Here is a 13,554-nt window from a genome sequence, read left to right as displayed (position 1 = left end):
GTGCACCACAAAGTCAGAACAGTAGGCAAAATTGAGAGGGGTAAATAGACTAAATATATTACATAATTTATGCAGTAGCATACAATACATTTTTGGACTCACCTTGTGCTGTGCTCACAAATTTTGCTAAAAATGTGGGGCTCAAAACAGACCACCTGTCCTGAATGACAGGTTGCCACTGTCTTGCATGCAGACTAGCCTATAGCCTATGTTCTGTTCTGTTTGAGGAGGAGAGCATGATAATGAGGAGGACCGGAGGTCAACTTTGATAGCGTGCTACTACTAAAATATATTTTATTATTATATGTTTCTTGACCATGATGTAGGCCTATTTATCAGAGTTATTGGCCTCACAATAAGCCACATTGTGGTGCTGAAACTTGAGGCAACAGCCATGGCACAATCAATCGGAAATGAATAGATCATGGTCCTGAAAGTAGGCAAATTCGAGTAGGCATAGTTCATTTCAACTTCTTAATTTTAATTAGACTTTACTAACAAGAGGGCTTTGTGTTGGAGCCTATTTCTTGCTACTTAAGAAATACGAGGTAGGCAATAGGGTACTATATCCCTAGATTTGTCGGTCAATTCCTCCACCCACCATGCACTCTTTAAATAGCCTACCTCCATGTCAGTGTAGTGATGGGCATTCCGAGTCTTTTCAGTGAGCTGGTTCATTGGGCTCTGTTCATGTAAAAGAGCAAGCACATTTGTCTCACAAATGTCTCTACATTGAAAATGCTTAAAAGTTTACTTAGAACCATGAAAAACATTGCAAATCTCAAATGTAAAGTCCAAAAGGTAGGCTACCATTGTCAGATCGGAAAATGCATAATCAAATAAATGTTTACCTGTCCTAATTTTTAGATGGCCTGCAAAAAAAAAGTTTTTTTTTTTTAAACACTGGACAAATTAGGTGGAACAGATTGATACGCTCTCCCCACTATTTATTGTTTCTGCATTGAGGATTCATCCTCTTTCAATAATTATTTTGGAAATGATCTACAGAAAAACCTTGTTTTCAGCTCAGCTCAAAAAGGGCTGTTCGTTCGCGAACGACCCATCATTATGTCAGTGAAGGGCTGTTAAATTAAAACCAAGACTCTAATTTAGGTGGTATGAGAAGGTATGCCATAGGCCTACTTTTTATTAAAGAAATGGCAAAAAAAAACAGGCCTACCCCTTGTTAGATTAAAAAAAACGGATTATATAAAGTGATTTATAACGGCGCTTTGGTCCACAGTGCTGTATGCTAGAAACAAGCTGTAAAATAGCTGGGAAAAACATGTCTCCGATGATCGATATGGGATTGTTTAGTTCCTCTGACATTCAGAGGCTGAGCTACAACCTTCTATAGCCGAGGAGACAACTTTGCTGTGCTTTGCTTGGGAAGTAATCCAATTATGTCACTATCAATTGATAAAGCTTTTCACGTTCTGTACAATAGAAGATGTTTAAACCCAGACAGCTTTTAGGGAAACACTTGTGGCCTTCTCTCATTGAGTTAAGCCACAGAAGAAGAGTAGCCAGCAGTTGAAGTTTAAAATGTTCTGCATCTGTAGGCCTACTTTGTCTGGGGTGGAAAGGTAGGCCTAACCTTTGAAAGTACCATGCTCAGATTCCTAATGACATCTCAGATTAAATTATTTGCAAACAGGGACAGTTTCATTGCTATCAAGACACACTGATTTGGCATTGGAGAACACATACACATATCTCTCTGTCCATTCTTAGCCTGTAATGTTGTCAATTTGTGTGATATAAAAGAATAATCTGCTAATATGTAAAACTTACATAGAATTTTGCAGTTTTGAAACTGCAGTAAAAGTGCAGTCACTGCAGTCCACTGTGGTATTCTGGACGCAGTAATTGCAGAATAACTGCAATTATACTGCATTGTAACTGTGTAACTGCAGTAATATTTCTTTTTTTGGAAGCAGTATTTGCAGCATACTGCGCTCTGACTGCAATGTTTTCTCATAAGGGCAAAACTAAATCTAACATTGCGTTCAAATTCTGCTTAAAAATCTATCATAATTGAACCCCAACCTTGCACCCACTTGTGTTTATTGTTAGGGCCAGCTAAAATGAAAGCCAAACAAAGATTTCAGAATAAGCCTTTAGGGCTGAGCTCCTCCACGGAGTTGAGCGCAGACTAGAGTTTTTTAAAATGAACCTCTGACTCCTTCGAAATGCTATGTGTCTGTCGATACTTTAAAATAATAATTCTTAAACCCTTACTGTGTACCTGTGTTTGTCTTCTGTTGTTGCGTGCCTTTTTTTGTATGCTGAAATCCGTACGGATTTCATAACAGACAGAAATACTCTTCAGTAGTCAGATTCTCTGTGGCAGCGATATCAAAAAAAGCATAATCATTAACTTTATGACCCTTATAAAAAAAGATTGCAGTTTTGAAACTGCAGTAAAAGTGCAGTCACTGCAGTCCACTGTGGTATTCTGGACGCAGTAATTTTTAAATAAAATGTTACTCAAATACAACCACCACCGACTGTTTCAATTGGCACATGCGCATTCACACTTAGTTGCCATCTATCTTAGAGCAACAGCAATGAGGTCACACTCAGTGGTTGTGTTTGATTAACGTTTAATAAAAAGTAAGCATTTCAGCAACAAAGAAAAGCTCGCAAAAACAGAGGACAAATAGCTACATGGTAAGGGTAAGAATTTACATTTTTGAAGTATCGACACATAGAGGAGTCAAACTCTAGTCTGCGCTCAACTCCGTGGAGGAGTTTAGGTAATTGGCTAGGGCTGAGCCAGACAGTTGGTTAGGTTTGCATATTTGGCTAATTATGCCCTTGCAAAGGTTGTATCACTCATTACCCTCTTGATACTCCCCATCCCGGATCCGGGAGCGTAATCATCACCTGACAATAATTAGCATAACGCAATGGACATAAATATCCCTAGATAATATTCCTATTCATGAAAATCACAAATGAAATATATTGAGACACAGCTTAGCCTTTTGTTAATCACCCTGTCATCTCAGATTTTCAAAATATGCTTTACAGCCAAAGCTAGACAAGCATTTGTGTAAGTTTATCGATAGCCTAGCATAGCATTATGCCTTGCTAGCAGCAGCCAACCTTGTCACAAATCAGAAAAGCAATCAAATTAAATTGTTTACCTTTGATGAACTTCGGATGTTTTCACTCACGAGACTCCCAGGTAGATAGCCAAAGTTAATTTTTTCCCAAAAGATGATTTTTGTAGGCGAAATAGCTCCGTTTGTTCTTCACTTTTGGCTGAGAAATTGCCCAGAAATTGCAGTCACGAAAACGGCGAAAAATATTCAAAATTAGCTCCATAATATCGACAGAAACATGGCAAACCTTGTTTAAAATCAATCCTGAAGGTGTTTTTCTAATATCTATTCGATAATATATCCGTCGGGACAATTCATTTTTCAGTAGGACCGATTGGAGTAATGGCTACCTTTGTATTTTACGGAGAATCTCTCTCGGAGCCACCATGTGACCACTTACTTAATGTGTCCGCCTACGGCTATTCTTCAACATAACTGCGTAAAACTACGTCACAATGCTGTAGACACCTTGGGGAATATGTAGAAAGCGTAAGCTCGTTGATGGCACATTCACAGCTCAATAGGGACTCATTGGAACGCAGCGCTTTCAAAACCTGGGGCACTTCCAGATTGGATTTTTTTTCACTTCCAGTTCTGTTATACTCACAGACAATATCTTTACAGTTTTGGAAACATTAGAGTGTTTTCTATCCAAAGCTGTCAATTATATGCATATTCTAGCATCTTGTCCTGACAAAATATCCCGTTTAAAACGGGAACGTTTTTTTTCCAAAAATGAAAATACTGCCCCTAGAGTCGCAGCAGGTTTTAATGGGATGCAAATACTTTTTTATGGTTTCTGATGTTCATGGTCTATAGGCTATCATTTTGAACTAGTTTGAGCTTGTTCAATATGATAAATTAGGTAAAGTGTGGCCTGCCAGTCAATAGCACTGTCTCCACCTAGACACAGGACGTCTGATAACTCATATTTTGTTGTAGGTAGATCATTAACTCACTTAGCCACATGATTAGCATTCAGATTTAATCTGCCCGTATGTTACTCAAACTTTAACGGGTCTACACGAATTCCCAGGCCTGTGTGTGTGTGTGTGTGTGTGTGTGTTGACCCTATCCCAGCTGTGTTTCCCCCTCATCAGTATGCAGGGTGAAGGGGAGCCAGACTTTACTGAGCTGATAGTAAAAAGGTCAGGCTGCAAGCTTCTGGTGGAGTGCTCTCCCTTAATTGAAGATCCCCTGTACCCAGACGAAGTACAATGTGTGCGTATGTTCTGCAATATGTCTCCTCTGTCCAGACTCGCAATCCCCTTAATTGTCTCCTTCAGTTCCCTAATTAACTGTCGATCCTGTCTACTGCTGAGCCCAGGGTAACACACACCCTTCTATTGATTAGCATTCCCTCCCGTTAACTGTTAACTCATCCATCTGTCTCTATGGGGTGGTGCCGCTAGCTAGCATGATCATGGCTACTGTATATAGCAGTGGAAATCCTGACTATGCAGTCTTTACTCTCCACTCAGTTTGAGGCTTTTCTTTTCTCCGATGTTCCATCCAACCTTTTTATTAGAGTAAAATGTCACGACAGGCCTGATGGAAACAGCAAATCTGTCGGTACTGTACATTTTCAAACGTGGACAAAAGAAAATACGCTAGACAAGGTGGGATTGTTCTGTGTTGGTAAAATGTATGAATGTGAGAAATGGCTGTGGAAATGCCTTTATGTGCAAATATTGATATGAGAACCATCATATCGAAGGCGTTGACATGGTGCGTGGTCCTTCTACTTCGACTCAGGAAAGCATACAGTTTATTAGGCAACAGATTAAATCAATTATGATGTACTTCACAGGGTGGTGAAAGTGCAAGGTGATGAGCTTGTGCTCCTTTCCAATAAATATCGAGGGTCATGATGATTGATTCTTGGCTGCCGTTTGACAAATAAAATAATCTCACTCTTTTGTCCATAATAATCTCATAATGTAGACTACTGTATACCCACATCTGCAAACTGTTGGGTAGAGCACACGTGCCAAGACCAGAGTGGGCACATTCGCTATATACTCTAACACAAACATTTTGCTGGCAAAAAATGTAACCGCAAAAGTAATTTTCACGGCACAGCCTTTTATGCGCAACAAGTCAATTTGATGGAAACACATCTCTGGTGGGAAAATGCGCATATTGTTTTATGCAGAATTTAGAATATTTGCATGAAAATCTGTCACCAATTGGATGGAAACCTAGGCCTGCAAAAAAAAAGTTTTTTTTTTTTAAACACTGGACAAATTAGGTGGAACAGATTGATACGCTCTCCCCACTATTTATTGTTTCTGCATTGAGGATTCATCCTCTTTCAATAATTATTTTGGAAATGATCTACAGAAAAACCTTGTTTTCAGCTCAGCTCAAAAAGGGCTGTTCGTTCGCGAACGACCCATCATTATGTCAGTGAAGGGCTGTTAAATTAAAACCAAGACTCTAATTTAGGTGGTATGAGAAGGTATGCCATAGGCCTACTTTTTATTAAAGAAATGGCAAAAAAAAACAGGCCTACCCCTTGTTAGATTAAAAAAAACGGATTATATAAAGTGATTTATAACGGCGCTTTGGTCCACAGTGCTGTATGCTAGAAACAAGCTGTAAAATAGCTGGGAAAAACATGTCTCCGATGATCGATATGGGATTGTTTAGTTCCTCTGACATTCAGAGGCTGAGCTACAACCTTCTATAGCCGAGGAGACAACTTTGCTGTGCTTTGCTTGGGAAGTAATCCAATTATGTCACTATCAATTGATAAAGCTTTTCACGTTCTGTACAATAGAAGATGTTTAAACCCAGACAGCTTTTAGGGAAATACTTGTGGCCTTCTCTCATTGAGTTAAGCCACAGAAGAAGAGTAGCCAGCAGTTGAAGTTTAAAATGTTCTGCATCTGTAGGCCTACTTTGTCTGGGGTGGAAAGGTAGGCCTAACCTTTGAAAGTACCATGCTCAGATTCCTAATGACATCTCAGATTAAATTATTTGCAAACAGGGACAGTTTCATTGCTATCAAGACACACTGATTTGGCATTGGAGAACACATACACATATCTCTCTGTCCATTCTTAGCCTGTAATGTTGTCAATTTGTGTGATATAAAAGAATAATCTGCTAATATGTAAAACTTACATAGAATTTTGCAGTTTTGAAACTGCAGTAAAAGTGCAGTCACTGCAGTCCACTGTGGTATTCTGGACGCAGTAATTGCAGAATAACTGCAATTATACTGCATTGTAACTGTGTAACTGCAGTAATATTTCTTTTTTTGGAAGCAGTATTTGCAGCATACTGCGCTCTGACTGCAATGTTTTCTCATAAGGGCAAAACTAAATCTAACATTGCGTTCAAATTCTGCTTAAAAATCTATCATAATTGAACCCCAACCTTGCACCCACTTGTGTTTATTGTTAGGGCCAGCTAAAATGAAAGCCAAACAAAGATTTCAGAATAAGCCTTTAGGGCTGAGCTCCTCCACGGAGTTGAGCGCAGACTAGAGTTTTTTAAAATGAACCTCTGACTCCTTCGAAATGCTATGTGTCTGTCGATACTTTAAAATAATAATTCTTAAACCCTTACTGTGTACCTGTGTTTGTCTTCTGTTGTTGCGTGCCTTTTTTTGTATGCTGAAATCCGTACGGATTTCATAACAGACAGAAATACTCTTCAGTAGTCAGATTCTCTGTGGCAGCGATATCAAAAAAAGCATAATCATTAACTTTATGACCCTTATAAAAAAAGATTGCAGTTTTGAAACTGCAGTAAAAGTGCAGTCACTGCAGTCCACTGTGGTATTCTGGACGCAGTAATTTTTAAATAAAATGTTACTCAAATACAACCACCACCGACTGTTTCAATTGGCACATGCGCATTCACACTTAGTTGCCATCTATCTTAGAGCAACAGCAATGAGGTCACACTCAGTGGTTGTGTTTGATTAACGTTTAATAAAAAGTAAGCATTTCAGCAACAAAGAAAAGCTCGCAAAAACAGAGGACAAATAGCTACATGGTAAGGGTAAGAATTTACATTTTTGAAGTATCGACACATAGAGGAGTCAAACTCTAGTCTGCGCTCAACTCCGTGGAGGAGTTTAGGTAATTGGCTAGGGCTGAGCCAGACAGTTGGTTAGGTTTGCATATTTGGCTAATTATGCCCTTGCAAAGGTTGTATCACTCATTACCCTCTTGATACTCCCCATCCCGGATCCGGGAGCGTAATCATCACCTGACAATAATTAGCATAACGCAATGGACATAAATATCCCTAGATAATATTCCTATTCATGAAAATCACAAATGAAATATATTGAGACACAGCTTAGCCTTTTGTTAATCACCCTGTCATCTCAGATTTTCAAAATATGCTTTACAGCCAAAGCTAGACAAGCATTTGTGTAAGTTTATCGATAGCCTAGCATAGCATTATGCCTTGCTAGCAGCAGCCAACCTTGTCACAAATCAGAAAAGCAATCAAATTAAATTGTTTACCTTTGATGAACTTCGGATGTTTTCACTCACGAGACTCCCAGGTAGATAGCCAAAGTAAATTTTTTCCCAAAAGATGATTTTTGTAGGCGAAATAGCTCCGTTTGTTCTTCACTTTTGGCTGAGAAATTGCCCAGAAATTGCAGTCACGAAAACGGCGAAAAATATTCAAAATTAGCTCCATAATATCGACAGAAACATGGCAAACCTTGTTTAAAATCAATCCTGAAGGTGTTTTTCTAATATCTATTCGATAATATATCCGTCGGGACAATTCATTTTTCAGTAGGACCGATTGGAGTAATGGCTACCTTTGTATTTTACGGAGAATCTCTCTCGGAGCCACCATGTGACCACTTACTTAATGTGTCCGCCTACGGCTATTCTTCAACATAACTGCGTAAAACTACGTCACAATGCTGTAGACACCTTGGGGAATATGTAGAAAGCGTAAGCTCGTTGATGGCACATTCACAGCTCAATAGGGACTCATTGGAACGCAGCGCTTTCAAAACCTGGGGCACTTCCAGATTGGATTTTTTTTCACTTCCAGTTCTGTTATACTCACAGACAATATCTTTACAGTTTTGGAAACATTAGAGTGTTTTCTATCCAAAGCTGTCAATTATATGCATATTCTAGCATCTTGTCCTGACAAAATATCCCGTTTAAAACGGGAACGTTTTTTTTCCAAAAATGAAAATACTGCCCCTAGAGTCGCAGCAGGTTTTAATGGGATGCAAATACTTTTTTATGGTTTCTGATGTTCATGGTCTATAGGCTATCATTTTGAACTAGTTTGAGCTTGTTCAATATGATAAATTAGGTAAAGTGTGGCCTGCCAGTCAATAGCACTGTCTCCACCTAGACACAGGACGTCTGATAACTCATATTTTGTTGTAGGTAGATCATTAACTCACTTAGCCACATGATTAGCATTCAGATTTAATCTGCCCGTATGTTACTCAAACTTTAACGGGTCTACACGAATTCCCAGGCCTGTGTGTGTGTGTGTGTGTGTGTGTGTTGACCCTATCCCAGCTGTGTTTCCCCCTCATCAGTATGCAGGGTGAAGGGGAGCCAGACTTTACTGAGCTGATAGTAAAAAGGTCAGGCTGCAAGCTTCTGGTGGAGTGCTCTCCCTTAATTGAAGATCCCCTGTACCCAGACGAAGTACAATGTGTGCGTATGTTCTGCAATATGTCTCCTCTGTCCAGACTCGCAATCCCCTTAATTGTCTCCTTCAGTTCCCTAATTAACTGTCGATCCTGTCTACTGCTGAGCCCAGGGTAACACACACCCTTCTATTGATTAGCATTCCCTCCCGTTAACTGTTAACTCATCCATCTGTCTCTATGGGGTGGTGCCGCTAGCTAGCATGATCATGGCTACTGTATATAGCAGTGGAAATCCTGACTATGCAGTCTTTACTCTCCACTCAGTTTGAGGCTTTTCTTTTCTCCGATGTTCCATCCAACCTTTTTATTAGAGTAAAATGTCACGACAGGCCTGATGGAAACAGCAAATCTGTCGGTACTGTACATTTTCAAACGTGGACAAAAGAAAATACGCTAGACAAGGTGGGATTGTTCTGTGTTGGTAAAATGTATGAATGTGAGAAATGGCTGTGGAAATGCCTTTATGTGCAAATATTGATATGAGAACCATCATATCGAAGGCGTTGACATGGTGCGTGGTCCTTCTACTTCGACTCAGGAAAGCATACAGTTTATTAGGCAACAGATTAAATCAATTATGATGTACTTCACAGGGTGGTGAAAGTGCAAGGTGATGAGCTTGTGCTCCTTTCCAATAAATATCGAGGGTCATGATGATTGATTCTTGGCTGCCGTTTGACAAATAAAATAATCTCACTCTTTTGTCCATAATAATCTCATAATGTAGACTACTGTATACCCACATCTGCAAACTGTTGGGTAGAGCACACGTGCCAAGACCAGAGTGGGCACATTCGCTATATACTCTAACACAAACATTTTGCTGGCAAAAAATGTAACCGCAAAAGTAATTTTCACGGCACAGCCTTTTATGCGCAACAAGTCAATTTGATGGAAACACATCTCTGGTGGGAAAATGCGCATATTGTTTTATGCAGAATTTAGAATATTTGCATGAAAATCTGTCACCAATTGGATGGAAACCTAGCTACTATCAGGTACTTTTCTTGCTACTGAAAAAGCTGTTGAATTTTTGCATGTTTTTACCCCTCATGTTTATGTTTTATCATTTTTAATAATGGATAAATCCCAAAATATTGTCAAGCCTCACAGCTGTTCATGGTAATGTAGAAATAAGCCTGTATCATGAACCATGCACTACTCATTCAACATGATAAAACCTTCACATTAAAAGCCCTTTTTACTTCACACATCCTATGTTCTATGTGTTTAATGTGGAGTTTCCTAAACATGGTAGCCTATTCACAGCATATGCTCCTAACATACATACTTTAGACAGCACATAAAAGCACTATGAGGACAACAGTGGCTGGCCATAATGGCTCGGAAAGGCGCTGTATGATTTAAGATGCATATCCACTACACGCCACACACCCACACACCCACACACCCACACCTTCTCCATCCTGCTGCTGCTTCGTGGGTTAACACCATCAGCTAGCGACACAAAAACACCAGCTTTGCACAAGTAAGTGTCCCTAATTATCAGCAAAGGGAGGCCGATCCCACTAATCCGAACAATGTGTTCTGCTTCCCAATTCCACCTGTGCCCAAAATACAGGGGGGGGGGGGGGGGGGGGGGGGGGGCTAGTGGAAGGACTCAGGGTCCCAGTGTCAGGGGACCAGGGACCAGGTGATGCCGGAGCACCACAGAAGGCCCCTCCCTTGGCTGGGCTGGCAGCTGCCTCCCCCCACTGGGACGTCCCACAGCTGACAGTCCCAGAGTACTGACAGGGGCTCTTTACAGTGTCAATAGCCCCATAAATTAGAGCTAACCGCCTTTGTGGCAGGCGAGGTGTCAGGCCTTTTGGCCCAACGGCGCTTGTTACCATGATGAAATGTAGATTGAATGGAAGGGGCCTGTGTCCCAGGCACGAGAGCTTGGCCTCACCCGGTCTTTGTGTCCCATGCACAGCTATTGTCCAGTTCTATTCAGAGCTCTCATGGAGGAGGGGGTTGAAGGGGGACTGAGGAGTTACATCTCTTAATTTCTCCCCTGATCTCCACCTCATCCATCAGCCATGGGAGGATAAGCATGTATTTTACACGCTTGACTTGTTGCTAAGTGAGGGTGAGTCATTGTTGGGGGTTTGAGTGAATACATGTCTGTGGCTTCCATCCCACATATGTCATTGTTCTGGAGTGTTTGGTAAAGCCAGTCAATCATTGACTATCATTTTTTAATATAATTGGTTTCATGAAGATATATTTTTATCTTTAAATATCTGTTTTGATTTGTTGGTTTAAATAATAAAAAAGTTGAAGTTACAATAATGCCATATACACTATTATCTCCCAATAAGACTTGGTGTGTATTCTTATGTTTAAACATCCTATGTAAAAATTACCCATATTTACTTGCATTATTCAGATGCGCCCTAGGTATGAACACAGCCATGTCCTTAAGGGACAGTGACAAATCCTCTGGCCCACAGATGAGAAGGCCACAGTCCTGTCCCCCCGCCTGCGCCAGACAAAAGTGAATCGCCATCCTGGCGCCCGCGCTGCCCTTTCATCTCCCACACCCTGTTGAAGTGAAGATGGATGATCCCAGAGCTCAGAGTGCCACATTCAACCTCCCTCTGCAGAGCTGCATTGTCTGGCCCTTCTGTCTCTCTTTAGCTCAGGGGTAGGCCTCTCCTCTAGGCTGGTTAGCAACCAACACCCTCTCTACTCTACGCCCATCTCCCCTGTTCAGCATCGCTAACTACTACACCCTCCTGGGTCTACCATGGAGAGACCCTAAAATACAGTGCACAGCAATGGTAAATATAATATAGTTGTGTTTTACTATTGTAGTGCTACGCAGCCAATTTGAAAATTAAAAACATGAACGACATGCTCAAAAACACAATAGTCTGATGCAAATAAAAATGTAAGTAGATGTTAATAGATTTACATTTCTGATATAAATGGACTGTCTCAAGTAAAACAGCAGAACATTTTCGGTTTTTTTTCATATCAAAAGTTTAATTTAGGAAAATAGGACACCTGCACAGAAGGACACAGTACTTTCCATCTTTGTCATTTGTTTCAGTAACACTGATATTGAATAGCCATAGCAGCTATTCTTGCTGTTAGTTCAAAGAACAACCGTATGAAATGGTCCCTGTGTGTGCATTTTAAATCCTTTCAATATAAACAAGGCATGTCAATTGGAAAAATAGCAGCGACATACTCAATAAAAGATACACTATATACAAAATATGTACAGGTCCTGAGGCTACCAGTGTTTTTTTTACAGTTAAACCAACTATTTTTCTCAGTCCACTGGCAGTGAGCTTCTTTGTCCTGGGTTGGGCCTCAACTTCAGTCCTGAGTGTTGCCTGCTCACTTGCCCATGGAAAAGCTGTGCAGGGTGGATGCGGTGGTTGGTAGAGGCTGGCAGAGCGAGCAGGGACAGGGCATTCCAGGGAAGTGCCTGTAGGAGCTGGCTAGGTGGAGAGGGTCCTTCAGCAGGCTCTGTACCGGTGCATGGTGGAAGCCCATGTAGCTTGCAGAGGGCGGTGAGTGTGGGGCTGGAGCAGGGGGAGGCGAGGGGTGGTGGAGAGCTGAGGCCGTGCTGCCAACTAGGGAGTGCAGGTTCTGGGCCAAGGGGTGCAGTGGGAGATGGGCTGTGGGGGCCGGAAGGGTGATCCGGGGGTGGCTGGTGCGACTCTGGGCACCACTGCCTCCGTACACATCCCCAACCAGCTTTTTCATCTCCTCCAGAGAGCTGGACAACATGAGGATATAGTTACGGGCCAGCAGCAGGGTGGAGATCTTTGAGAGCTTGCGAACAGAGGGCCCCTGAGCGTAGGGCATGACCTCTCTCAGGCCATCTAATGCCTGGTTCAGGTCATGCATCCTCTTCCTCTCTCTGCCATTCACCTTCAGCCTAAGGTCTTGCACATCGTCACCCTCTTTGAGGTCAGCCCGGGTCTTGCTCTTGCCTCCCCCAGCACAGCGGTCAGCCCTGCCCTGGCCGGCAGCCCTGGCTGCCCCCTCCTCCTGGCAGTAGGCCTGAAACATCTTGTTGGAGAAGAAGCTACCCATGGAGTCATCCACCACCAGGTCTGGAGATGAGGAGCGGCTGGAGTTGGAGCCAGCGTCAGAATCCATCTCAGCCGTTGAATAAGTAAAAAAATAAACGTTATACACGAAAGTAGAAAAGACAACTAAATCCCCAAAGCAGCTGAGGTTAGAGCCAAAGCCTTTGGTAAAAGGTTCTTGAAAAATGTTTCACTCTTTTTTCCCCCACCGCTCGCTGAGGGCCAATGCTCTCTCACTCGTACTTCTGTCAGAGCTCAGTAGATAGCTAGATACAGCAGGCGAAGGCAGGAGATGTGCTATGTCTGGTCCTCGTCAGCGGTCTGTCCTTCTGCAGCTCTACAGGGGTGCATTTATACCCCCGTCCCAACAAAGGAACAATGAGACGCATAATGAAACATTTAGACTCGCAGCCAATTGCAGAAGGGACACACTTTCACTCCTCAGAGCCCACCCTTACCACCCCACCTCGCTACACCCACGTTTAACTCTCCATAATCACCACACATTAACTAGAGCAGGCCTGGGTTCACACGTATGTGTTAAGACATACAAAACACTGTTTAGTTAACACAAGGCACCTCACAGTTCATCAGTGAAGATTCACATGTACATGTGAAAATATAAAGGACAGAGTTTTTCATCAGTGGTCTAAATTTGCAAGTATGTAAAGACGTTAACCGTAATGGTTATGGTGGGATAAACAATGTGCAAAATTAAATGTAAAAAAAT

At 41.6% G+C, this 13,554-nt stretch overlaps 1 protein-coding gene across 1 annotated transcript; it reads right to left on the bottom strand.

The window, feature by feature from the left end:
- Window positions 1-7,780: 7,780 nt before the first annotated feature.
- Window positions 7,781-13,247, bottom strand: LOC110504324 (oligodendrocyte transcription factor 3-like). The gene has a single exon (XM_090220708.1). It carries the CDS (start codon window positions 12,892-12,894, stop codon window positions 12,124-12,126), a length of 771 nt encoding a protein of 256 aa, XP_090076834.1. The 5' UTR covers window positions 12,895-13,247; the 3' UTR covers window positions 7,781-12,123.
- Window positions 13,248-13,554: the final 307 nt, after the last annotated feature.

This window comes from Oncorhynchus mykiss, chromosome 25 (genome assembly GCF_057628025.1).
Source record: "Oncorhynchus mykiss isolate SJ-2025 chromosome 25, ASM5762802v1, whole genome shotgun sequence".
Lineage (NCBI taxonomy): Eukaryota > Metazoa > Chordata > Actinopteri > Salmoniformes > Salmonidae > Oncorhynchus > Oncorhynchus mykiss.
The sequence above is the reverse complement of the archived record's forward strand: the minus strand, read 5'-3'. Positions and strand labels throughout refer to the sequence as shown.